We start from the raw sequence: 26,082 nt of genomic DNA, 5'->3' as shown, positions 1-26,082 counted from the left end.
TTGAGGTTGGAAGGGACTCTGGAGGCCATCTGGTCCAAGCCCCAGTCAAGCAGGGACACCCAGAGCAGGCTGCCCAGGACCACATCCAGGCAGCTTTTGAAGATTTTGAAGATCTCCAAGGAGACTCTACAGCCTCTCCAGGCAGCCTGTGCCACTGCTTTACCACCTGCACAATAAAAAAAAATAGTAATTTTCCTGATGTTTAAAAGGAACCTCCTGTGTTCTAGTTTGTGCTCAATACCTAGACAGCATGTTGTGCCCAATGTCCTAGCACAAAACAAACAAGATGATACAAGACAAGGGTGGTGGGGAGGGGGGCGGTGAAAGAACTTCATCCTCTTCATTCACAGGCATTGCAACAGGTTGTTGGAATAGGGCTGATCCAATGCAAAATTCATTACAGTTAATTATCAAGACCATCACACCTTCTATCAATATCTGCTAACATGGATATAATCAACGATGGTGTATGTTGTTGTCCCCAGTTCAGGGATAGTTCAGGTTCTAGTATCTGCAGGTGCACAGAGCAGCAAAGAAAATATTCAGGTTTAGTCTAGAAATTAGACCGATCCATTTTGATGGAACTAAGTCTCACATTGATTAAGAACTCTTATACATATACAACAGAAAAAAAATAAGAGGCAGCATGACAAAAATAAGTTTTCTGCCCTATTACATAACACTTTTATTCATCATACTTAACAAAACTAAACCTGTACAAGTTTGTACACATTGCATTGAAAGAACTGTTCACCAGCTTAAAAAAAAAAATTAGAACATCAGCAACATCAGTCTTATGGTCCCTTTTGCAATTTTTTTTTTTTTCAGTCAACATCAATATATCTGCTCAAAGCTTAGAAAGATATGAAAAACCTTAACTGAAATATAGACTGCAGGGTCCCCTTTTGGGGGATCTGTGATCGGTACCAAGTTTGTATCTACATCTCAAATGCAAAATCCTAATTCCGCTATATAGAAATGTGAAATTACAGCCATTAGTAAAGAATTAGATGTTTAAACAGTAAAGATAAACTGGATCAAAACTACAGTTACAGTTAAAGACACAGGTAAACATACATGACTGTTTAATTCAAAATCACATTTTTACATAGAAGAAATATTACATTCTGATCTACCAGTATGGCTTTTTCCATGAACAGGTGGGTGTTTTCGGATTAAAAAAAAACACAAAACTATTAGTTGTCTAAGAACTTAGAAAAATTTAGTATGTTAGGGAGAATTAGTAACAAGAAGTGAAAGTGAGATTAAAGTGAAGTTTTTAACATCAAGGTAGACACCACTATGATTTACTTCTGGAAGACATTTTACCTTCGCTTTTATTATTTGTATTAGCTATGGCAGCATCTCTTAACTGTGAACTTTCATCATAAGAAATTGAAAATAAGGTGTTACTTTTTCCAATAGACTAAAATGCACCTGAGCAAAGCAAAATTAAAATTGAAAGACTAAAGAAAGCATTTAACTGAAGCCAGTTTTGGCATGTGGATGTGCATGAAATAAAACAAAAATGACAGTTTTTGGCACGTATCCACATTAAGTTGTAAGGTGATTTAATAAAAGATAGCTAATAGAAGTGACCAGCTCACAATGAAACTGTACAAGCCATTAGTTCACATTTAAACAATAAATCTGATTGCAGTTTAGAGCACAAGAACATAACTTAAAATCCTATTTTATTCAAATTTGAAAAACTATATTGATTTTAAGTAATTTAAATACATTCATTCCCAGTCAAAGTTTTACAGTAACTGATGATTTTCAATCACACAAACAACCAAGTTATAAATCCCTGAAACATGGATTTATTATAGGAATACTGATAAAACCTTAACAGAGATACAAATGATACATCACATAGCGTCTTACACCTTAATGGTAAGTACTTGACTATGCTGGATTGGTAGATGCATCACTCCTACTGTTAGACACTAATACCATCCTCTAGAACCAACTGGTTTAAATTGAATTCACAACAGTTTGCAATTACCTAATAAAAAAAGGATTATTCCCCTCCCTCCCCCCCACTATAAAATATTCAATTTCTAACTTTTATTTCAACACTGGGAAAGAGAATCTCCCAGTTATGACAGGAACATACTAAGCAAGGAAAGCCATTGAAGTGAGTTTTAGAAAGTCATTTCAGAATCAGTGTCCTTGCAGAGATTTAATGTAGAGCAGGACTTCCCTAGAAATAAGTCAATTGGTGTATCTTTATCCTGTGCATCTTAGGACTTTACCCTATCAGTTGATCTTGGGATTCTTGAAGTTACTCTCATTCTGGCACTGAGTTTCTGTAGATTAGGGCAATTTCCAAATGAAAGGCACTCTGTTATGGGTGAAATCAGAATTATCAGCAATGCAAATGGACAACTTGTAACATACTTAAGAGAACTGTTGTAGTCTACATGAGGTTTAAAATTAAGTACTTTCCTTAAAAAAGGTGGAAAGATATTTAGAACGGCTATAGTGCATGTGTCTGCATGCACACAGACACTAGCCACTGCACAAGCAGTGATGTGCCAGCATCTCAATTGTTCCTCCCTCCCTTCCCTCCCCCTTCAACTTCCCAAAGTTTTTGGATTGGGCAGAACCAAAAACTTCTAAGGTTCAACTGCGCCATCAGGTGACTTGCAGAATGGCTCAGGGAATGCCACTGACCAGCACTACCACCTGCAGCCCTGAGAGCAAGCAGCTTTGAAGAGTAAGTAGCAAAGGTGATCCCCTAGTAGAATGAGAGCATGGGCACACAATTACTTTCTCCCACTTCCGCTATTTCTTCCCTTATCATTACCCTTCCCCCCCCCAAGTCCCACTGTAACAAAAAAATCCATCATCTTGGGAATAAAGCTTTCCTTAGTGATAGGAAAACTCATGCTTGTTAGTCTGAATAAGGGATGTGCAAAACAGAAGTCATTTCCCTGAGGCAAAGATCTTCAAGTCATGCCTATCTTACATTGTCTATTCTTATTTCAAGCTGCTAAAGTATTTGGCACAATGAGGCCTTGATCACTGACTGGAGTCTCATGGCATTATCACAGTCTAAATAATATTACAGTAAAGTAGAAGTTACAAATGATTCATTCTCTCCTTCTATTTTGGTTTCTCACATTTAAATATTAAAATCCCTTTCCTTCTCAAGGATGGCATTCGGCTTCCTGGGCAGAAAGGTAAAGTGACAAACTTCTACTGTATTTAAAGGTTGCCACAAATACTGAGTGCCTAAAAGGGGCAGTCACAATAGTTATTGGACTCAATACATGAATAATAGGGTAAAAGTTATTAGCCTGTTATATACAGGTCAAAACTGGATGATTTAATCGTCTTACATCATGGAAAAACTTCCAGGGAGATAAAAAAAAAGTCATGCTGTGAATGCTTCCGATTTAAAACACATAAGAAACAAAGCTTGAAACCAAGTCTTTCCAGATTTCCCTTTTAAAATATAAATTGCACTTCTTATACAAAGCAATCCGAAGTCTAAACTGCAGTAAAAAATTTGAAGCTGCTTTTCTTCACCACAGAGTATCTCTTTGTCATTTGAAGTACAGGCAACTTGTTTTCAGCTGTTCTGCTTGTAGAGCCATACGTTCTACACCTTTCTGCTTAAAAACTGTCTGCCATTAAACGCCGTGCCACTGGGTGGGTACTGAACAAAACAAGAGTTTAAGGCCTTTATCTCCACAAGGAGCTGAAAGTTGTGGTACAACCCATGACCAATACTTAATATACAGCACACCCCCACCCAGGGCTCAAATAATTAGTCATTCTTTCTAACATTTGTTGCACAAGACAATCATACCAATCAGCAAGCAACAGTGCCAGTTAAGCATTTGTAAGGTCTCAGCAATTCATAGCAAAGGGCACTTCTGAGAAAGATAATCTTAAAGATTTGGTTTTAAAAATAGACACCACACTCACATTCAAGGGACATTCTTCACTTTTAGGCCTTTGTCACAAATCTGAATCTTTATTGTTCTGAAATAAATGCTATAAACATAAGACTCAAAACAAGAACTCCAACTTTCAGTCTCAGAAGAGGTGTGGTTCAATGCCCATATCACATGTAACAAGAAAACTTCCTTAAAAAAGGAAAAAAATTACTGTAAAGTCTTTCATAAGAATGAAAATGCAATCCTTTGTTTTTCTCATTAGTTTGTGTACAGGCGGGCACCAAAAAACTTGCATTTTCTTTTAAATTCTTGCTATGATGCTTGACGAACTTTCTGCCATTCAACAAATTCATCCAGAAGTACAGGCCCTGCAAATGGACAAAGCTTGGTGTTACATTTACCAGTGTCTTTCAAACATTTCCTCTTAATGTATGATAATTAAAACCGTTAGTCTGGGCAACATCTATGTCAACCACTACAGCCAAGTAATTATGAACACCCAAACATGCCTACAGTCACTTTAGTCCAAGGGTGGTAACAGGTGCATGAATAACGCTATGCAAAGCGCTATGAGAAAATGTTCCTGACACTTGACAGGTGCACTAGACTGAATGGAAAGCACAAAAAATGAAGTTATATTCTAAAATAGGACATGTAATTCATTCTTGTTAGACTTTTCAGAACTGTACATAATTAGAAAACGAAGAACACAATGGGACGCCTAAAGCAATTCAGCCATATTAGGACTGACTATCAGCTAAAGTGGAGATTCATCTTCATAAGCCATTTGTCAGGTATTAGTATCTAGACGACTTTATAATTTAACAGGAATTTATTATATACATAGCAAAATACAAGTTTGCTGTTTATGGTTTTGTTTCCAAGTCTACAGTTTCATCTAGCAAGTCTCTATACTGGATCCTTAAACTGGATACAAGCTCACTCAAGTACACCACCATGCTGCTGCCATACAAGCAAAATTATTATCTGTAGTTTGAAAGCATGTGACTATTAGGACAGTTTTTCTATGTATTATTGGAGAATTATTTTATACCTTACAGTATTGTTTCCATTACAGGAATTGAATGTACTCATGTTATATGCCAACTGAAAATACTAACAATAATAGTCAAATGAACAAAGTTATGAATACTTACATGCACCATCTTCATCATAGTTGCTAAGATCTGCATGGACAGTTCTGCTGAACTCTAGCACGTTGTACCACTGATCCTTGTTCATAACTCTATACTTCGATTGCTAGGGAAAACAATTTAAAACACGGAAAATGTCAAATGACATCTGACAACACTGCATATTATTTCTAGTTTCTCTCATTTTACCTTCTGACAGTTCCTAATAAACAATTTGATGGATAACAATGGCTACTATTCTCTTGTTTTTCCAACTTTACTACACAGTATGTATTTGGTAGCTCTAGAACAACATAAAATAGCTTCTTGAAAGAAGATCAGAGCAAGATCGAAATACCAGGGAATCAATTCACTGCTATTATGCTTTAAAAATTGGCAAATTTCCATTTTGCCCTCAAGTAGGGTGTACTTAGTTAAGACGTTTCTAGGATGAACAACTACAAAAATCTTTTCTCCAGAGTACATATGGCATGATCATAAGGACACATGCTTTCCAGTGTTAGTATTGATTTGAAGCCAGGGAATAGTATCAAGCCAAGCATGCTCCTCACTGTATGCACATCCACACTGCCAAGTTGCTTATAGCTGAGCAAAATCTTCCAGAGCCAGCCACAGCTTTAGTTACCTACATATCACACGTACATAAAGCAAACTTTAAGTTCAGCACAGGCGTAGTTGGAGAGGCCAAGATTCTATTAATTTTACCTTTATAGCCTAATTAAGATAGAATTTTAGCTGCCTTTTATGACAGAAGGGGAGAGGGGCACAGTGATGCATACAAGCACATCACAACTTCATAAGCAGCCTGAGCAAGGGAAGAGAAATATGGATACATTCTTGATTCAAACACAAATCCTGAAATCTTGTCACAGAACAGCTCAACAAGCATGCCATCATCCAAAAAGTCAAGGAAACGTGTACCTCCAGGTATTGATAAAATACTGAAAACAGTGGCCAAGTTCTTCCAAGCAAAAGAGCTAACATGGATTTTGCAGTATCGATATCAAGACTTCGCTGGTCTTTATCCTAAGGTCAAATAGAGAAAGCACAAAAAACACTCAAGTACAAGTTCATTAAATAATTAAAACTAGAAGTTCTTTAACATTCCAGTAGTCTTACCCTTGCAAAATCAAAGGCATATCTGTAGATATTCTTAAACGATGAAATGTCATTCAACTGTGACCGCAAGAAATCAAATTTACTCTGTAACTTTTCTGTACAGTCACACCTTAAAAGAAAGGAAAATATATGTTAGAATTTCAAAACAAAACATTTGAACCATTCCAGGAAATGTAAAACAATTAAATTCACCAAAATGCAATCATCAGGTTTACAGTAGTAATACCATAGAAATGACTTGAACACTGAACACGTTCAATTTTTTACTGACACGATGAATGCTGGGGTTCTATAATATAAGCAAGTTAAAAAAAATTAGCAGCAACATATTACAATCTCAGCTTTACTTCTCACATAGTCTTCCTATGCCCTACTCTGCAGTTTATATTAATAACCAGAACTATTTTATCTTCCAATCATTCTGAAAGTTTGGAGACAAGAGTATTCAATGTACATTAAGGTGATACACAACATCCTTATTTACAGCTGGATTCTCTGCCACATATCTCTGAAAACAGTAAAAAACACTTCAAGACTGTACATGTTTATGACTGGCAGGACTGAAGAGGCACTTTGCAAAATTTACAGAGGCTTGAGAGTGGTTTATGGCTGATAAATGCAAGCTCTAATAAGCCTATCAACTGGACTAGTCAGTAGCTATTCAACAGAAAACACAAGGTTGTACTACAATTTATAGGTCTGCTAGTTGGCATGAAAACCCTTTGCCAAAAATTTGCCTTTTTTAGGCCCAGAAATTATTTCTAATCCCAGAAATAAAGGTCTTCATGTATTTTTATTTAGCAAGGACTTCTGTTTCCAAATAAAAATATGGGTTAGCTTCACCAACACTGGCACTGAAGAATGTAACTTACACCTGTAAATCCTCTGGGAAAGGCTCACTCAAGAGAACAGGTGTTATACTATAATCACATTTTATTCTCGTAAGATAATGGCTGCTTTGGGTAAAAAAAAAAATTAACTTCCACCTTGTCCTGTATGACAGAAACAATACTTTCAGTAACACAGGGAAGATGCAATGTGTGTTAAGTATTTCCTTTGGTGCATATGTCCCTCTGCTGGCAGCCTGCCTCTCTGAGAACACATGCATCTTTCACAGCTCCTTCTGGACTTGCAACACAGGCCCACAGCCAAGGGCACTTAAGGAGTACTGCAGCACATTGCTAAGATGTTGCACTGCTGATGTGCTTCCTATTCCTCAGTTCTGCTAGCCTGTGCACGCACCTATGGCTGTCTCTATCAGAAGAGCTGCAAGGAGAGAGATGTAGCAATTTGAGCTGGTGGAGCCTTTTTGCTACCGATTCCAGGAGCACCAAGTCCAAACTAAGGTCAGTGTTAAATAAATAAAGCTATTAGCTAATTAGGCTACATAGTTAAATGACAAGAGCTAAAATTTTACAATTAAAAATATATTAAGTTGAAAAGAACTGTTGTTCAAAAAAACTTGAAGATATTTTCCCTGTCCTCAACTATCCAATTAGTCTCAGTGTTGTATCCTTTAACCCTTAAAACATTAACAGGAGTATAAAATGAGATGACCTTATAGCAAAACATCTCTTCTTTCTGCACTCAGACCTTAAGTCTGCTATTTAACACACATCCAGGTAATTATGCAGCTTCTGTACTAGCAAAATAGGCAAGTTACTTACAGTAGGCTTAGCAGGCATTTTGTCAAAGGTAACCTGACTGAGGTTATTTAACATACCATGGATCCACACAAATTTCAGTATACCTACACTTCCTACAAAATATTCTGTTAAAGTTGCTCAAATATTCATAAATTTAAATACAAAGTAAAGCTTAGTGTATACAGTACTATTGGTAATATGTATTGTAACAAGGGATTTTCTTGATATAATTAGTGTGAAAGTGTGCTAATTATTAAGTATCAAGACTCTTGAGCTATTGTCAACCCATTTAAAGCTGAGCAGTTAAACGGATCGCATTCCAACATGCACTACTCTCAGGATTTGCAGGAACAAATCTCTTAAAGCCATTTAAGGCACTCCCACACCCAGGCAGTGAGTTTCTTCACACCACTGCCCTAAAGGAGTAGTCAAACTCATCTTTTTTTTTTTTTTTTTAAATACAGCCGTTTGGGTGGCTGCACCATGAACTGAGATCACCCAGAATCATTTTCCTAACTTAAAAAAAGCCACGATGGCCTTTTAATTAGCACAAGTAAAGTGACAGCAAACTGATGTACAGAGACATGAAAAAGATACAAATTCTCAAACTGGCTTTGATGGAAAAAAACATTAAAAGCTACCTCAAGAACAACAAAACGACTTTAGCTTACTGTATTCTCTTCACAGCCCTATGTAGTATTTATAACACAACTTAAATTAGCATCACAAAGCAGTCCTATTTTCGTTTCTATTGGGGTAGAGAGCTTATCTGAGGCATAGATGACACAGGCAGAGTAAAGATAATCTCCTACTCAAATATTCCCAAGTTTATTCACACATGCTTGTGTTTTCTTCAATTAGGAAGAAAAATTAAGAGGAACACAAACATTAAACTAAAAACATCTAGTAATGGTAACGTGTAAGTAGTTTGAATGGTCTTTGAATGTACAAGCCATTCCCCCCCTCTCCCTGACAATCATTCAGCCCTCCTAAGAGAGGAAAGGAAGTAACAAATCATCTTGCCTATCTATTCTTCATGTTCTGAGACAAGATCTTCTGAAATTTCGGTTTTATGTAATAATTAGAGCATGGAGAAGCCCAAGGAAGTATCAGCTAAAAGAGCAAAGGCACATTTCCCCCCCCCCATGTCCCGACAATGCAAAGATTTTGTTATGTCAGCTGATCGACAGGTCTGTAGACCAGAAATCATTCAGACTAAAGCATACATTAAGTATTTACATGATGCTTTGTGTTAGCCCAGCAACAAACAAAGAGAACAGCAATAGCTACAAAGATTCAAGATTGGAAAATGAGCTAGTATTAGGTTTTCAGGAAAGAACCACCCAAATAAGTTTTTACTAATAATTGCAAACAGCCAGGAATTACAAACCTGGTTTTCCTACCTGGTGCACCCCCCTCTCCCTCCCTTTTGACTTCTCTTGTACTTAAAAACATACAAGACATCTTTGCTACAGTAGAGATATATTCTCTCTCCCCTTTACCTGGCCACTAATTTTCAAAAGATGTTTAATGTAACATTTTGCTAAAAACTTAAGGTTCAGAAAATAGCCAAAGAGAAGTACTCAGAGAAAGCATCTGCTAAAACCTCACTTCCTTACACAAGGAATTGTTTGCATTTAGCTAATTCAAACAATGTGGGATTTAACAAAATCATGAATTTGAATCCTTTTTTCTTCACCTTCATTTTATTACCTAGGTGTTTTTCTTTGTAGGCCTATACAGCCCACAGCCGATAAATACATGAGCACACCTCTCATCTATTTGTCAGATACCAAGGGTTAAATGCTCAAGTTTAAGTTATTAAACCTCCAATGCAACGTAGATAAACAACCACTTGCTGAGGGCTATTCATTTCACCCTAACAAGGTGAAACAAACTGCCCACCTGAGGTACTCTGCCAGCTTCAAGAAGAGTTTTCATATATATGTACAGGACAGGATTCACGCTACCAACACAACATACTAGAACCCTCACTTTTGTACTTAAGTCTGATAGGCTGCCATTTAGTGCTTGAGCCACCTTCATTTTTGATGGTATATCACATACTTACCTTTCCTCCTCTCCGAAGAGGAAATCTCATCAGATATCTGAAAGCTACAGGTTAAAAAACACAAATCTTGGTGGTCACTAAGATTCAGGTACCCAATGTTGGCATCTAAATGCAGGTAAGACTTCAGATTTAGGTGTCTTGAGCTTTAGGTGTTGCCATTCACAGAGCTCTAGTAAAGAAACCCTTAAAAGCAATTTGGGTGACCAGTTACTAGGCTTTAGCATAGACTGAATACCTCCCAAGGCTCCACTACACTGCCGAGATGTCCAAAGTTTGCAAAAAGCTTAAGCAATCCAGCTCTTGCACACAAACCACACTTGTTAATCTGGTGCTGAATTCCATCCAGCACTGTTAATGCACTTGCATTATGTGGAATTCCACATATTTTGGAATAAGGATTCTGTAATATAAATCAGAACACACACAGGGCTTTTAATGCCTTCTAACATCATTTCTTCATGCAAAATTGAAACAATGCTGTGCAAGAATGTAATAATACTCTATTGCTTTAAGAGTGTAAATCCCTCTCTCTGAAAAGATTTGTCAAATCTATCACAGGAAAATACAGTATATTAAACAATTCAAGCCTACAGATTTATGCTCTTTTTAAGGTATTCAGTCTTCAGTTCCTTCATATGAAGGTCACAGCTTTATCCAGATGCTTAGTCTACAATCCTATGACTAGCACAACCTGTACTGTTTTGCTTCCCCTGAGTAACTGTTTAGGCTTCACAGTTGCTCTGATTACATGTCCGTTTATATAAAAGTGCACATCAGTACTGTATTTTCTCACTTAAACACATTAAGTCTGAAGCATGACTAGCTCTAGTCTTGAAATGAATATTCTAAATTACAGCAGATTATTAGATAGAAATACAATCTACAGTATTGGCTCTGAAGAGCTGCCAGACTTCATGCATTTTTGTGCTTACCTTCTTGCTAGCCTGGCTGACTTTTGAAGCCTTCCAATTGGGTGTAAAAATTAAATATTTCAGAGAAGTGACTCAGTTATACCCATTTACACACTGCATCTAAAAATTCATGCATCCAAGTTTAATCGAATGCAGTATCATAACAAGTCACCCTTAAAACCACTCATGTATCATAAGTTTCTTGAAGAACAAACAAAACATGATGGCTGAACCAAGCAGATTAGTTTCATGAATCACGCTCTTTAGCCAGAACATTATCTCACCAAAAATTCCTACTCACTGAATGATACGAAGAGTGTATCCATAAATCAGAAAAAAGTGTTATTTTACCTATGCATTAAGCATTGCTTCTGACCTGTATCTAATAAATAATAGTAATGATCAAAGATTATCAACAGTCCTTATCTACATAGCTTGGAAATCAGTAACAAACTTCTCAGAATACCAATGCTGAGATGTTCAGAGTTCTCCAGATCCGTTTACATGTGTCTAGTAACTAGTCTGGCATTGTAACATACCTTTTTCTAATAATAAGAAGCCACCAAAAACCTGATTTAATTAATGTTAGACAAGACTTTGAGTGAACAAATTGGATTCACAATCTGATGAAATACAACAGTTACTTCCAGCTGGTGACTGAGACCAGACCCCATCTTATTGCCAATGTACACAGAACTGAGAGCAAGAATCATTAAGCTACTGGTGCAAAGAAAAACTGAACAGTCTATTATATACCCAAAAAAGCCAAAAACACTTACTGTAATGAAGTCATCCCCTTTAACCATTCTTCCTTGGTAAAGAACCCCATGCTTTCAGCCTCTAGCTTCCAGGCTAAAACTAACATAATAATCTGGTGGGAAAAAAAACAAGGGGAGAAAAATGAGTTAAAATGTAAGACTGATTTCTAGATGCCAATGAAGAAAATTCCAAGCATTTAAACACTCCAGCAATTGTACATGCTTGCATTTTACTTGCTAGTAATAAATTAATAATTCAGCCATGTGCAATCACGCCCTTAAATTTAATTTTCTGAAGATGAAAGTACTACTACAATAAAACAAAAAAAAACCAAACAGCTGCACATAATTGATGTATTCAGCCAAAATCTCAGAACAACTCCTAAATGTAGCAAGATACACAATGGTTTGGTTACTGAAGTTAAGATTTGTATACAGAACTAGATCTACTAATCCAATAACTCCTTTTAAATGGTTGCTAGTATTGTGCAAGAAACCTACATTTTCAGGCTCAACACCGATGTCTTCACAGAACTTTTCCATTCCTTCAGGCCCCACAACTTCATCAGGACCTTCAAAACAACAGGAACCAGACTCAAATGTAAGTAAAATGCAATGAAATGTAAGTAACATTTTAAATGCATCATTGCAAGGGTTACACACAAGAATTATACTACATTTCATATAAGCTATCTTTAAAAATAACAACTATTATATGAAGTAACTATTGTGTTAGAACCATTACATCAGCTGCAACTTGGAGGTGAGTGCATTACCTGTAAAATAACAATATGGACGTTGAGCAAATCTAAACTGCTGCGAACTACCTCCCTAGAACAGCAAACGTTTTACTTTGCTAATGTGAGTTTTCATGAGCCTCCAGTGAGCTTCACATTGACACAGCAAAACTCAGTGAGTATCTCTACTCTAAAAATAACATTCTTCAAATAGTTGCTCTAACAACAACAACCACCTCATTTCTGTCTGAGTTACTGATACAGATATTACTCTTTCAACGGTGTTAGCATTACAGGTTTACACTAACACAGCAGAGGATGAATCTAATAATAATTATGTTAAATTCTTTATGGTGCTAAATAATATGGCGAGAGTGGTAAGACAGAAAAACGCTATGCATATTAACCATTCATAAAGCAGAAAAATCTCGACTATATTGAAATTACCTTGACTGGGGCCACAACAGTTAGTTGTATGCTGTTTTTCACTTTTCCCTTTTAACACAAAGAATTCTTCCAAAAAAGCAGCAATACAGCATATTTAAAGAACACATACAGACACAGTGTACAATCAGTTGTATCTCTGAATCCTTCTGTTTCGGTTACTTCTGTTAAGCCTGTTACAAAAGTGACTCCTGCTCAGCATCCAAGGATTATCAAAAGGCTTGCTCACATTCTGTTTTGACGTATTTTGGATCATTATGTTAACATGGTTTTAGGGAATATGAACCCATGTAAAAGTTAAAGGCTATATGTTCCACACCAAAATACAATTTTGTGATATTTTTGGCAAATGTTGCTACTTAGACCGAAAGCCCCCCCCCCCCCCCTTTTTTTTTTTTTTAAATCTTGATGATATCTGTCTCCCCTTCATTTGTATCTGCTGTTATTCTAAGTAGAACTCTTTTCAGGAGTCTGGATAACATATCTGAAATAATAATTAACTGTAAGATAAGAACATGCTAAATAAAAAGGTATTGAGAATGACTAGTATTACAGGAAAATAAAGCAACTGGCATTTAAGATCACGAACCCTTACCTCTTCAAAAACGTTGCACTTTTTTTTTAAATCTAGCTAAACAAGGCAAAACAAAGCTAACTAATATAGAACATGTTAGGCAGCCTGCAAGTTTAAGGTATGAAGTAATTATGAATTATTACACACACAGCAGTTCTCTGGTAATGACATCAAAATATGATTCAGTTTTCTGGTGCAGAAATCATGTATATAATTCAGACATTATGTACTGTATGTACACACAGAGGTACACCCTTAATACAAAGGTTTGATTTCTCTACTTGCTGAGTATATGGAAATTATATATATTTTTAACTGTGTATAATTTCACTGGAAATCCATTTTATGCTAAAAATATTAGTTAACCAATAACCTAAATATGCCACATGTATAATTTTGTGCACCCAGTTCTTGATTCAACAGGAATCATTATATAGGCAAAAAAAATGTGCAGGTAACTCAGTGCTTAAAAAGTTTTATATGAAGAAAATCAACAAAACTGAAAGGAAAATTTTCCCAGGAAAGAGTGATTCCAAAAGAGCATGCATCAAATGCAAATTAGAAAGTAGATTACTAGAACCAAGAGTAGTTCATTATACTGGAAAGACTGCCAGCAAGGTATCAGTTCTGATTCGCATACCAAAACCAATTCCTGGCAGATAAATCATTTCATACTGAGAACTGGCCAATAATGAGTTTTAGTCTCCAATTAGTTATGGTGGACTTCAACTAGTGACTAGACAAGAAACTCCTAACAATTCACAGATCCAGAATTTCTAAGCATATAGTTAAATGGAGTAGCAGTTTAGTAAATAAGCTGCAGTATACACTGGATATTTACTGAAGGCTACTTCTTTTAAACTCTCATTGTCCTTTTAAAATCAGAAGCAGAATCTTTCAGTTCAAGCTCAGTACCAGTTATTTCATTTTGAAGAACACCATAGTAAATTATAAAGCACAGAGGAAAGAAGAGAAAAATATAGAAGAACAAATACTGATAATTACTATAGTTTTTACTAGCAATGTAAGCATGTTTTGTAAGGAAGTGAATATGAACATACCGTTTATGTCTACATGAGCACAAAAACTAAAGTGCAAATAATACAGTATGTTAGTTTTAAACAAAGCCATATAGTTTTAATTATCAATACACTGCATTATTACCTGCATATTCATAAAACCAAGCTAGGCACTTCTTGCTTGAAAAGTGTTCCTCTCCACTTATTACTTTACCAGAGGCTTGTGATCTGCAATAGCTTAGAGAAACACAAGGATAATAAGTGTTATTTTGAGAAATGTGAAATAAAATTAAATTCTAAGTGTTTATTATCAGTTCAAATTAGGTAAACTATTTCATAAAGTCAATATACATGAAAAAGCTGAATTTGTTAAGAGACAACTGCCAGTCATCCTATTTCAACATTTGTTGGAACAGAAGGTTACCTTGAAATGCAACCTTCTTATAGTTCAACTTACTGCAAATATTACTTCTTCTGAACTGCCAGAATATTGTCACTTTGTAGATATTAGGCCAAAACCCCCAAATGTAGATATCTAAAACATCACTGCTCAGTAATTAAAACGCTATATTATCTACTTATATATACAGGCATTTAAAGTCAGGTCTCTAATAAGCAGCATGATCTTCAAGGGTGCTGAATATGCACAGATCCAATTTAGGTCAACAGGAGCTGCAGAGTTTGACATACATAAAAGTCAGGCTATTTATATTTAGACATCCAAATTTGGAAAGAAAATTCAGTCAGTTTGTTTACATTAAACATGTAACTAAATCTCTAAATTCTATAGCTGTTTAGTACACATACCAGAATAGCAATATGCAAACTATGGAAAGACCAAAACTGCTCTGCAAAGACAGCTCCCATCCCCCACCTTATTTTCATTATGTGGCATACAATCCCATTTGTCTAGGAAGTGATTTTTTTTTTTATTTGTTATTCTTTGAAAGAATACAGAAAGTAACTGATTTCTTCCAGTAAAAAGACTGACTCATGAAAGCATCTTTGTTCAGTGAGGAGTTAGAGCACCTTTACAATGCATTCTCGTCTCAATACAAATTACATGCTTTTACAACATGCTAAAATTTCTAAGAATGAGGTGAACATTAACACCTCCCATGTATTGCTTTAAGCTTCGCTAGAAGGAAAAGCGGAGCTTTCTAAGATGAAGCCACATGTGCTGAAAGGTGCAATTAAAGATCTACCACAGTTAACCATCCATTAAACTGCCATTAAAAACACAAGTCACTAGAAGGAAAGCCATACTTTTGCTTGATGCTTTCAAGCAGCATATACCCATGTATATCCATTTGCAATCAGTCTTTATTTTTTTTTAAAAAAAGCATCACATAGATATATAAAAATACTATTTTTAAAATGCTCATATCTTTACCTTTTTGTTACCTGGTTACAGAGACTTTCATTTACTTCACAGTTTTTGTCTAATCTACTACTACTATTTTCATGCAAAGCTTTTTATTTAAAAAACAAGTTTCCAAAGGATTTTGTCGAGACAAAAGAAGTTTATATAAAGGTCTGGTCAGCAACAGTCAAGAAAGATGAACTGAAACTCGAACAGCTGCAGAGAAGGGCTAGAATGGGCAAGGAAACTGAAAATCTCTTACAAACCAGAAGAATTTAGCTTGTTTAATTAAAAAAAAAAAGACATGACAAAACACAAGCACTCACTCCAAACACACTTGGAGGCAGAACCATGAGGAAGAAGCTTTAGATAAAAGATGACTCGGTGATCTTTGTGGATCCCTTCCAACTTGGGATACTCAATGATTCTATGATAATGTTGACACAAGGATGGTTATTGAGCACTGGCTGTGAATAAACGTAGAATGAAACTAAAAGCTCATTAACAAGTGCAAAAAGTGAGGTCCAGAACAGTTATCCAAAGTGAACAGTCATAACAAGATAAAAGCCTAGGGACTTCTAACCTCAACCTCTAAGGTCAGCCTATGAGGAAGGGCATACACCACAGTTTCTTGCAATAGCCATTCCCATAGTATTGATTTCATAAGTCTTTTGTATTCTTATGTCCTCAGGATGTTTGTCGTAACCAGTATTTTACTGACATACTTGGAAAGGTCTAACAGATTAAGGACACATACAGCTCCTGAGGAGAGCCTTGCTGAAAGCTCCTGCTACACCATGCAAATGATTCATCGTTCTAATGGCCATTTCACATACAGAATCATCTAGGTTGGAAGAGACCTCCAAGATCACCGAGTCCAACCTCTGACCTAACACTAACAAGTCCTCCACTAAACCATATCCCTAAGCTCTACACCTAAACATCTTTTAAAGACCTCCAGGGATGGTGACTCCACCACTTCCCTGGGCAGCCTGTTCCAGTGACTAACAACCCATTCAGTAAAGAAGTTCTTCCTAATATCCAACCTAAACCTCCCCTGGTGCAACTTTAGCCCATTCCCCTTCATCCCCTTCGTTTAGCGTGATGTGCTTCGTCCTGTCACCAGGCACGTGGGAGAATAGACCAACCTCCACTTCGCTAGAGCCTTCTTTAAGATATCTACAGAGTGCGATAAATACCACGATATTAATAAAAACACTGCAGATATTAATGGCCTTTTTACTCATTTTAATCAACAAAATTCTTCGGGATCCTCCAGGCTCTAGAATTTATTAATGAATAACGTCTTGATTTTGCTTTGAAACGTGCTGAGGGCCACAAGCGGCCGCCCTGGCCCGCCCCGCCCCGCCGGTACCTGCCGAGTTTACACTTCTTGAGGCCGGCCTCCTCCTGCGCCGCCGCCGCCGCCGCCGCCCCCGCCGCGGCTTTCCTCTTCTTCTTCACCGGCATCGTCCTGCCTCGGGGCGGGGGCCGCCCCGCTGCCGGGGGCCGCGGCCGGGGCCCCGCCGGGCTCAGCGCTGCGGCGGCCGAGAGCGGAGAGAGGAGCCCCGGGGAGCCCCGCGCCGCCCCGCTGCTGCCCCCCAGGCCGCGCAGGCCCCACGGGCCGGGAGCGAGGAACCGAGCGGCGGCCGCTGAGGGAACAGCGAGCGGCCCGGACGCGGCCGCCGCTGGGCAGGAAGTGACGGTACGGCCGGGGCGGGGCTTCCTCAAGACCACGCCCCCCCTCACTGACCACGCCCACAGTGGACGGGAGATTCGCTTACCCCCCGCCCACAGCGCGCACAGCCTCCCCATGACACTGCACCAAGGGGGCGGGGCCTAAATGAAGGCCACGCCCTCGGCGGGCGGGGCATCGGAGCTCCCGGGGCCGCCATTTGCCGTCACCATAGAAACCGGGCCTGGCAACGGGGAAGCGCCGCCAGGCCTCGGCCTGCAACATGGCGGCACCCGGCGACCCCCGGCAGCGCTTCCTCGCCGCCACCGCCGCCAACTTCTTCGGCCTCGAGCCCGCCGCCGCCGCCGCCGCCCTCCGCGGCCGCCCGGAGGTTGCCGGCTTCCTCGACGACGGCAGCCAGGCGCTGCTGGCCCTGCGCTGCTCCGGCGGACGGCTCAGCGCGGCCACCAAGGTAACGGTGGCCCCGAGCCAAGCGCCGCACGGCGTCTGCTGCACCTCGTGAAGGGCTCTGAGGCGTGGGGTGGTGCCGCGCAGCTGTGGGGCGAGGAGCAGTTGTAGGGTGATGCAGAGCTTTAGGGTAATGCTCAGTTGTAGGGTGGTGCTCCGTTGTATGGCGATGAGCAGCTTTAGGATGCTGCATAGTTTTAAGGTAATACTGCATATGTTTAGGGTAATAATACTGTTTAGGGTGATACTGGTGTGTAGTTTTAGGGTACCACTCAGTTAAAGGGTGACACACAGTGGTAGGGTGCTGCGCAGCTGTAGGGCAGTGCTCACCAGTAGGGTGATGCACAGTTGTAGGGCGATGCACAGCTTTAAGGTTATGAGCAGTTTTAGGGTGCTGCACGGTTGTAGGGTGATGCACAGTTTTAGGGTGCTGCTGCATATTTTTAGGGTAACAGCTGTAGGGTGATGCATACTTGTAGGGCAATACTCACTGGTAGGGTGATACACATTTTTAGTGTGCTGGGTAGTTGTAGGGCGCTGCACGGTTGTACGGTGATGCGTAGTTTTAGGGTAATACTCAGTTGTAGGGCAATGCTCTGTTGTAAGGTGCTGCACAGTTTTAGGGTGCTGCGGAGTTGTAGGGTGTTGCACAGTTGTAGGGTGATGCACAGTTTTGGGGTTGTGTTGGGTCTGTCTGGGATGGAGTCACCTCTCCCTGCAGCAGCCCACACAGTGCTGTGCTCTGCACTCATAGCTGGAACAGCACTGGTATCACTCCAGTGTTGTGTCTATTGCTGCATAGTGCTGGCAAAACATCAGAACTACTTCCAGGCCCCCAAGAGCCAGCAGGCTGGGGGTGGGCAATTGATGGGGAGGGGACATCACCAGGGCAGCTGACCTAAACCAACCAAAGGGATATTCCATAACACCTGATGTCACACTCAGCAATAACAGGGGGGCTCTCATGGGGGAGGGTCTCTCCTGAACAACTGGTACGCGTTTTGAGGCCCTGCTTCCCGGGACGTGGCCGAACATCGCTCGTTGATGGGAAGTAGAGAATAACTTTTTTTTTTTTCTTTCTCTCTGTGCTTCCGCGCGGCCTTGTTGTTTCTTTTGTTTCTTTTTCTCCCCATTCCCCTTTCCTTAATTAAATCATTCTCATCTCAAACCTCGAGCTCTTTGTGTTGTCTTTTCTCCCCCTTCCTCTTTGAGGAGGGGAGGAGTGAGAGAGCGGTTGTGGTGGAGCTCGGCTGCCCACTCGAGTAAAACCATCACAGGGGTGCTGTGCAGTAGTAGGACGATGCGCAGTTTTAAGTTGATGAGCAGTTTTAGAGTGCTGCATAGCTTTAGGATGCTATGTAGTTGTAGGGCGCATGGTGTAGGGCAACGCACAGGTTTAGGACGATGCTCACTTGTAAGATGCTGCGCAATTTTAGGATGATGTGCAGTTGTAGGCTGATATGCAGTTTAAGGGTGCTGTGTAGGTTTAGGTTGCCACATAGTTTTAGCGTGATGCGCAGTTGTAGGGTAATAGGTAGTTTTAGGGTGCTGTGTATGGTGGCCTGTGGGATGGCTTGTTGTCTCGCAAGTCCCGGGGGAGCCTGATGCACAGCTCATTCCCAGGTGAGCTTGCAGGCAGGCCACTGCCAAAGCCACTGTCAGCAGCTGGTGTGTACAGGGGCCATAACTTTCAGCTGTTGTCCCACTGAATTGATGTTTGTAGAGTATGGGGAAAAGTCATGGTGTTGGGCCTGCTGGACCTTAAAAGTCATTTAAGGATCTGATAAGAAATAAAGCCTGGCACTGTCCAGTAAAACTGAAAGCTGCTCTTGCTAGCTTTCCATTTCTTTTAAAAGAAAAAAAAAAAAAGTTCTCAGGTGTTTACAATTGCACAGAATTTGGGATTTCACCGAGTATCTTTTACTATTGTTTTATCACATTAATAACGTTCCTTTTTTCATGGATTCTTCTTTGTCCTAGATAATTTCAATGCTTGATTTTAAGTTAATGTTTAGAATTTTGTCCACAAGTGGGACTGTGAAAGTAACAATAGTTGTCTGACTTCTTAAGATTTTACTGATGAACAAGCATGCCATTTTCTGTCTTTGACTAGTCGATGAATTACAGTAGAGCTCTGTATCTGCAGACTTCCAAGGTCAATATTGAATATTGAGAAAGTTATTTCCAAAGTAATGCTGTATAAAAATGCAATAAGAAAGTTTACATTCTTCACATTTATTCTTCTCAAGGCACGCGAGTGAGTTTCTATTTTGTCCTCACAAAGCAGTAAGAAAAGCTTTAAAAATAGAATAAGTAACTGTGGTGTTTGTGGATGGTTTATAATGAAAAAGGCATTATGTATTTGATGTTGGAAATTACATTTCAGGTTCCTATCAACTCAAGAATGAGTATAATAAAAGTTTTGATTTTCTGTGCAAATCAAGTACTACCAGAATGTTATCAGAACACATGTGGAATAATGTGGTAATTTATCATTTTTTTCTTAATGTAAATCATTTGTATAAATGGTAATTTAGTATATCACACAGTCAATCACAGTTTTCTAGAAAAATAAATCCCTTTTTTATATTATTATTACAGATTGAAGCTACTGATTCAAAGAATAGTGTGTTGGTATTCTTTAAGCTGCGACCTGATGTAATTACTGAAGATAATCTTCATAGTAATATCCTTGTGTCATCTATGCTAGATTCACCAATTAACACCCTTTATCAAGCTGTTCGACAAGTTTTTGCACCAGTATTACTGAAGGTGAGCAATATACTGATTTAAAGTCTATAGATTTAAATTGAAAAATTAGAATTCCACTGTCTATCTTAATTATTCTGATAAAATATTTTTATTATAAAAATAAAGGATTTCAAGAGCTTAAATAATGAAAGATATTTCTAATTTCTGAGTTAAAGAAGGCGCTTTATCATATCGTCTCACTGAGGATAACAGGAGGGTTCTGGATATGCGTGTGCCTGACTAGAAAAAGGGAATACACGGTGCTGTGGTTACTGGAGACCATGGCTCCTTATCTCTCTTTCCACCAGCGATTCCGATCTAGTGTATTTTTCCTGTTTTAGATGTTTATATTTTATCCAAAATGCATATGTCAGTATCACACAAAGTATGATTTCTACAGAATGTCAGATAGGTGTGCTGGCCTCTGGGTTAGTTTGTACAACTGCGGTTTTCATACATCTTAGAACATAAATCATAGAACATTTTAAAATGTTCTTAAGCTTTCGCTTCATTTCCATTAAAGAACACGTTTCTTTTGTGGATTTTTTTTGGGTCAAAAACAATAACCATGTCTTTATTTCGTTATCTTTACAAGCAGAATTTCGGCAGTTGCATGTTTTTAATTTTTTGCACATTACAACATAATAAAATAATTTTAGGAAAACACAACTTTCATTATTTGATTACAGCAATTTGCAGATTCTAGTCTAGAATTAGATTCAGAATTCATTTTTCTTAACAGAGAATTACTTAAAGAATTCTGAACACACTCAAAGTTCTTTTATAAATCCAACAATTGACTTATGAATTTGTGATTAAAAAAAATGCACTGTATTATTCTGATTTGAGAAGTAAAAAGCAGAAAATGTTTCTCCTTGGCCTTAAGAAAAATATTATAGTGTCCTATCATGTGGGTAACTGCCATTAATCTGTGTGTGTGTGTGTATGTGCATTTAGATAAATGGGAGGAAAATAGTAATGGTTTGGTAGTGAGTCACATTTTTTGAAATTTTCATTGCAGGATGAGACATGGAGTAAAACATTTGATCCCAAACTCCAGAAGCTTCTAAGTGAGCTTGAAACTGGTTTGAGTACTGTTCTCAGAAGATCAGATCCTAATTGCATGGGAGAAAAGTTCAGTGAAGATGACGTGCAAGGTTTGTTTGGCAGTTGTTTTTAACAATTAATTATCATACTATTAATATAAAGATTAAAAGCATTACTAGTATAACAATCAACTTTATAGATTATGTTACTATAATCAATTTTAAATTAGGAGTAAATCAGTGTTTGATAAGTTGAATTTCCAGTCTTCATGGATAGACTGAAGTGCCTACAGAGTGTGAAATGTAACAACTTGTGCTGAGTAGACTGGGCTTGGTGATGATCCACTCTGGTCTCTTGGTATGAACTTGATACTACGTTTAGTTTGAGTCAGAAGTCAAAGGGCAGTCACATAATCGTAAGGCAAAATTTTGCTTTAGAAAGTCTGTTCCACCAGTAAATATTTTGTTACCATTCATGTGTTTTGTATTTCAACATTTTCTGTTCTTATTTGCAGCTATACTTACACCAACAGATGAATTTCAGTTCTGGATAGAATGTGCTCGTCATGGAAGTAAATTGTATAGTAAAGAGAGAGCTTCTCATTTTAAAGACCTGTTTGAGGACATTGCAAATGTATGTTGTCTTTTGTATAATAAGTGATGTATTTGTAGACTTAAAAAAAAAAACAAAAAAACTCTCTCCTTTGAAATATATGTCAGTATATGTACATGCTTTTTAAATACATGAATACATAGCTTTTTACTTATTTTTTCTTAGGCAAAGTTTTACCTTAAATGACATGTGTGTAGTTCCTAGTGACAATGATACAGGGGAGTGCTAGAAATTAATGGGGAGCAGATTTCACCATTGAATCATAAGACCTGCTGTGGAAATGGAACAGTATGCTACAATTTGTTCATGCTAGTCTTGAATTTGTTAAAAGGGAAATTGAAACTGCAGAGGATAAGAACTGACTCTGTTGTGCAAAATTTTAGGCACGTGGACAACACTTGCTTGAATAGCATTACAGATATCAATGCATTCCTCACATGAATAAATTTAAATATTTAACATTTTTGAGAGGATTTAACATTTTGAGAGGATTCCTCCATATTCTTTTAAGCAATAAAACAAGGATACATAGCAATTACTAACTTCAGTATAGTTGTTTCTACAATACTAGTTGCAAAGTGATCGTATTAATATTTTTTTCTAGGATTATTATAACTTGGATAGTCTCTCTTTATTTGAAGTTGCGGATTTAGTGGAGACTACCAAGGATACTGTTGATAGTGTGTGGAGACAAACGGAACATGATCCTTATCCACAGCCACGCATGCATAATCTCTTGGATGTAATAGGTAAACCTTTATGCAGTCTTTATTAAATTAACATTTGAGAAAAAGTAAAAAGACTCCTGGAGCAGAGACCTCCTCCTCTTAAAGACCCCATTGATAGCCTCCAGCATTAAGGTACTTGCTTGTTGTAATTATAATCCGTTAATACTGCTTGCCTTGTGGTGTCCAGCAGTTCAGCCAGTGCTGGTGCATGCCTTCAGGCATGGTTGGGAGGACGATAGATAACAGCAACATGGAGTTTGATACCTTTTGAGCCTGTGGATTAGATTTGTTTCACTTCTTTTTGTCTTCTTGTCTTTTTCCCAGAGGAGAATGTTTATTTGCATAAAAATCCATTTGAAAGTGAATTCAGTTTGTATGGAAGTGGGAGCAGGACTTACAGAGAGACTACTTCCCTCATTCTCGTGACAGCAGTCCCGTGTTCTGGGACATAGGACAGCGAGCTTTCCAGCTGCTGTCAGACATTTGTGTGCACGAGGAGGATGGCTGTTTGTATCAGGATGGCTGGGGGCAGAGAGCTGCCATCACTGCTGATACAGATGATGCTTGTGCATGGATTCCAGAATCAAAATCCATCAGTTTCTGATACTGGGCCAACCCAGCTGGACTAACTTGGAGATGTTTCAGTTCAACAAATCTCTTAAACAATGTGAACAGTTACTGACACATTTGTGTGGTTTTAAATAATAACCTCATAATAGTTTTTCAAAAATATTGTGGGGACTTGATGTGGAGATTAAAAGGTTTTTGAACAAACTGTATACTGTTTCCATCTACTTATTTTGCGTTCTAGGGAGCTGTCTAGGTAGATTTGTTCAGAGAAAATTAGCAGCTTTGAACCTGTGGGAGGATGCTTTTCACACTGTTAAAGAAAATCTAAAGGCTGGCATCTTGATTTGTGAGCAATGGGCATCAGCTTGTGAGTACTTAACTGGACAACTGTGGCAGCGTTATACTCTGCATCAGTGGAAAAATGAAAAGTATTTCCCTGAATCTTTAGTCAAACTCGGCAAACGTCTTGATGAGGTATTATCCACATTTATTCTTTATTTATTTATCACGTATTACTATTGTTGAATAATAATTACTATTTATTGTTATTTATTTTTATCTATTTCATTAAACACAGAAATAAGTACCATTATTTAAAAGGAAATAAAAATAAAGTCATAAAAGGAAAGTAAAAACACTTTTTATAGCCTTTTTAGAGTGAGCATTCTATAATTCATATGCTTGCCTGAGCCTTTCAAAAACTTTCTGTAAAAAGTACGGGGGTGTCATGTGCTGCTTGTGCTTTTTGCTTTTAAATGTAAGTTTTATGTAAAAGCATGTTGATATATTGTATTTTTTTTTGTTTCATAGGTCTTAACTGTTAGAACACTGCATGAAAAAGTTACATTCTTTTTGCCATCTGGTGAACAAAATGCTTTACATGTTGCCCAGGTGTTTGAGCCCTTTGCTGGCCTAAATCCTGTACACTATAATCCTTACACAGAGGTATAATGCTTATTTTTAATTTAATGATACTCCCTGTGTGACTTTTTAGTATTTAGATGAGCAGTCCTAAAGTAACATGTATATACTGATTGTCTTCTAGCCATTATGGAAAGCTGCAGTCTCTCAGTTTGAAAGAATTATTGCACCAGCAGAAAAAAAAGTAGCAAGCAAACTGAAGAAATTTATTTCAGAAATTCAAGACAGCCCTCAACAGGTACAGGCATTTTTGCAGTCTGAAAACTTCCCAACAGGAAAAAGTTACTGAGTTCTTAAGTAGCCAGTTTTGAACAAAGGGATAAATATGAGCAAAGACGACTACTTATGAACAGCCATAAAGAGTGGTATCAGAATATGTTTCATTTTTTTCAGGAGTAAGAAGTAACTTGTTTTAATGTCATATTCTAGCTTCTTCAGACGTTTCAGAAACACAAGGAACTGATAAAGCATCCAAATATAAGTAAAGAATTACTTTTAGAAAGGGAAACATTGCTAGCAAGACTTCAAGATTATATCAAAGGTAAAAATTTTCTAACAGTGTTCAACCACATTAGTATTTTTGCAAATAATATAATTGTTTATTTACTTTAGAATTATGTCATTATACCTACTATATTTTTATAACTATAATAATACATTTAAGCTTGTTCTGTTAGGTTTCTGGTCTAACATGAATCTTTTTCTTGTGTTAGACTATCAGGCAGACTTCGAAACTCGATGCCATGGTGTTCCTGGTGATGTTTCTGGACCACCGTCAGGCAAAAACCTTTCTGAAGTTGTCAATATTATTGTATGGGTGCGGCAGCTGGAGCTGAAGGTAGCAGATTCCATTACAAACAGATTTCATTACTAGTTAGATATAGTGTTATTATATGAACATAAATCATACATAAGAGATTGTGGAGATAAAAGGTGTAAGAGACTGCCGACAAAATAACATTAAAAAATTGTGGACTTCCAAGAGTTATGTAATCAGGATTCCTTATCTGTGGTACCATGTGCTAAGCTGAACTTTATTAACTGACACAATAAATAGTCTTTTAATAATGAACTGAACAGCCTCTTTTTATGACTTACTAGTTTCTGGCAAAACAACAACAACAACAACAACAAAAAACCAACAACAACAAAATAAAAGAGAAAAAAAATCTGAGTGGAGATGACTTTGTTAAATTTTATCCTCCAGTTTGCATTTTAAAATTCTATTTAAGATTTACATATAGGTAGATTCTGACATCGAATTCTCATCTATTATTAGCTTCTGCAGTGTCCCCTTGAAACCAAAGGGATTTCTTGGTAATACTGTTTTGAGTCAGTGTCTGACAGGGAATTTACATTGCTAAACTAAGGAGTGTAGTTTATTTCTGTGTAGTAGAGATAAATGGCAAGTAATTCTTTGTTCTCTTACCACAGAATGAGTTTAAGACATACTTGATTCTGTTTTAGCTTCTGTTATTTTAATTGATTTGTATTAAAACTTCAGTTGGAAACTCTGGAACTTTGTTTTGGAAAAGTATGGGCTGGTTAAAAGCAAAATGTTTCCTGTAAACTTAAGTGCCATTGACAATAACTACGTATTTGA

At 37.8% G+C, this 26,082-nt stretch overlaps 2 protein-coding genes across 6 annotated transcripts in view; one reads left to right on the top strand and one right to left on the bottom strand.

The window, feature by feature from the left end:
- Positions 1–660: 660 nt before the first annotated feature.
- DCUN1D5 (defective in cullin neddylation 1 domain containing 5) lies at positions 661–17,391 on the bottom strand. 2 transcript variants are annotated; one of them, XR_004751290.1, is made up of 9 exons: positions 17,083–17,391; positions 14,490–14,581; positions 12,072–12,142; positions 11,592–11,683; positions 6,185–6,293; positions 5,987–6,091; positions 5,069–5,171; positions 3,940–4,279; positions 661–2,347 (listed from the first exon to the last, which is right to left on the bottom strand). XR_004751290.1 is itself a non-coding variant. In XM_035327907.1 (8 exons), exons 1-8 carry the CDS (start codon positions 17,175–17,177, stop codon positions 4,224–4,226), a joined length of 723 nt encoding a protein of 240 aa, XP_035183798.1. In that variant the 5' UTR covers positions 17,178–17,391; the 3' UTR covers positions 661–4,223. The 2 variants fall into 2 exon arrangements, 1 of the variants encoding a protein (XP_035183798.1); XM_035327907.1 differs by having other exon boundaries at positions 661–4,279.
- Positions 17,392–17,563: 172 nt separating this feature from the next.
- The window catches only part of DYNC2H1 (dynein cytoplasmic 2 heavy chain 1), a 169,427-nt gene continuing 160,908 nt past the window's right edge, over positions 17,564–26,082 (top strand). For 2 of the 4 annotated variants that reach the window (XM_035327882.1, XM_035327891.1), the window contains exons 1-10: positions 17,564–17,854; positions 20,452–20,622; positions 21,623–21,758; positions 22,163–22,281; positions 22,865–23,009; positions 23,800–24,032; positions 24,369–24,503; positions 24,604–24,717; positions 24,909–25,020; positions 25,193–25,317. In XM_035327882.1, the coding sequence (XP_035183773.1) occupies positions 17,666–17,854; positions 20,452–20,622; positions 21,623–21,758; positions 22,163–22,281; positions 22,865–23,009; positions 23,800–24,032; positions 24,369–24,503; positions 24,604–24,717; positions 24,909–25,020; positions 25,193–25,317 (1,479 nt within the window). In that variant the 5' untranslated portion in view covers positions 17,564–17,665. The remainder of the gene's footprint in view (positions 17,855–20,451; positions 20,623–21,622; positions 21,759–22,162; positions 22,282–22,864; positions 23,010–23,799; positions 24,033–24,368; positions 24,504–24,603; positions 24,718–24,908; positions 25,021–25,192; positions 25,318–26,082) is intronic. The other 2 variants (XM_035327873.1, XM_035327865.1) reach the window with 1 other exon arrangement.

Source organism: Oxyura jamaicensis, chromosome 1, assembly GCF_011077185.1.
Source record: "Oxyura jamaicensis isolate SHBP4307 breed ruddy duck chromosome 1, BPBGC_Ojam_1.0, whole genome shotgun sequence".
Lineage (NCBI taxonomy): Eukaryota > Metazoa > Chordata > Aves > Anseriformes > Anatidae > Oxyura > Oxyura jamaicensis.
The sequence above is the reverse complement of the archived record's forward strand: the minus strand, read 5'-3'. Positions and strand labels throughout refer to the sequence as shown.

Bases quoted from the DNA above. Each gene is read 5' to 3' on its own strand.
- DCUN1D5 (XM_035327907.1), bottom strand. From the start codon at position 17,177: ATGCCGGTGAAGAAGAAGAGGAAAGCCGCGGCGGGGGCGGCGGCGGCG. The intron at 11,684-12,071 runs GTAGGTTTCTTG...TTTTCCCACCAG, and splicing joins TCGGTGTTGAGCCTGAAAAT to ATTATTATGTTAGTTTTAGC. The intron at 6,092-6,184 runs GTAAGACTACTG...ATTTGACCTTAG, and splicing joins ATGCCTTTGATTTTGCAAGG to GATAAAGACCAGCGAAGTCT.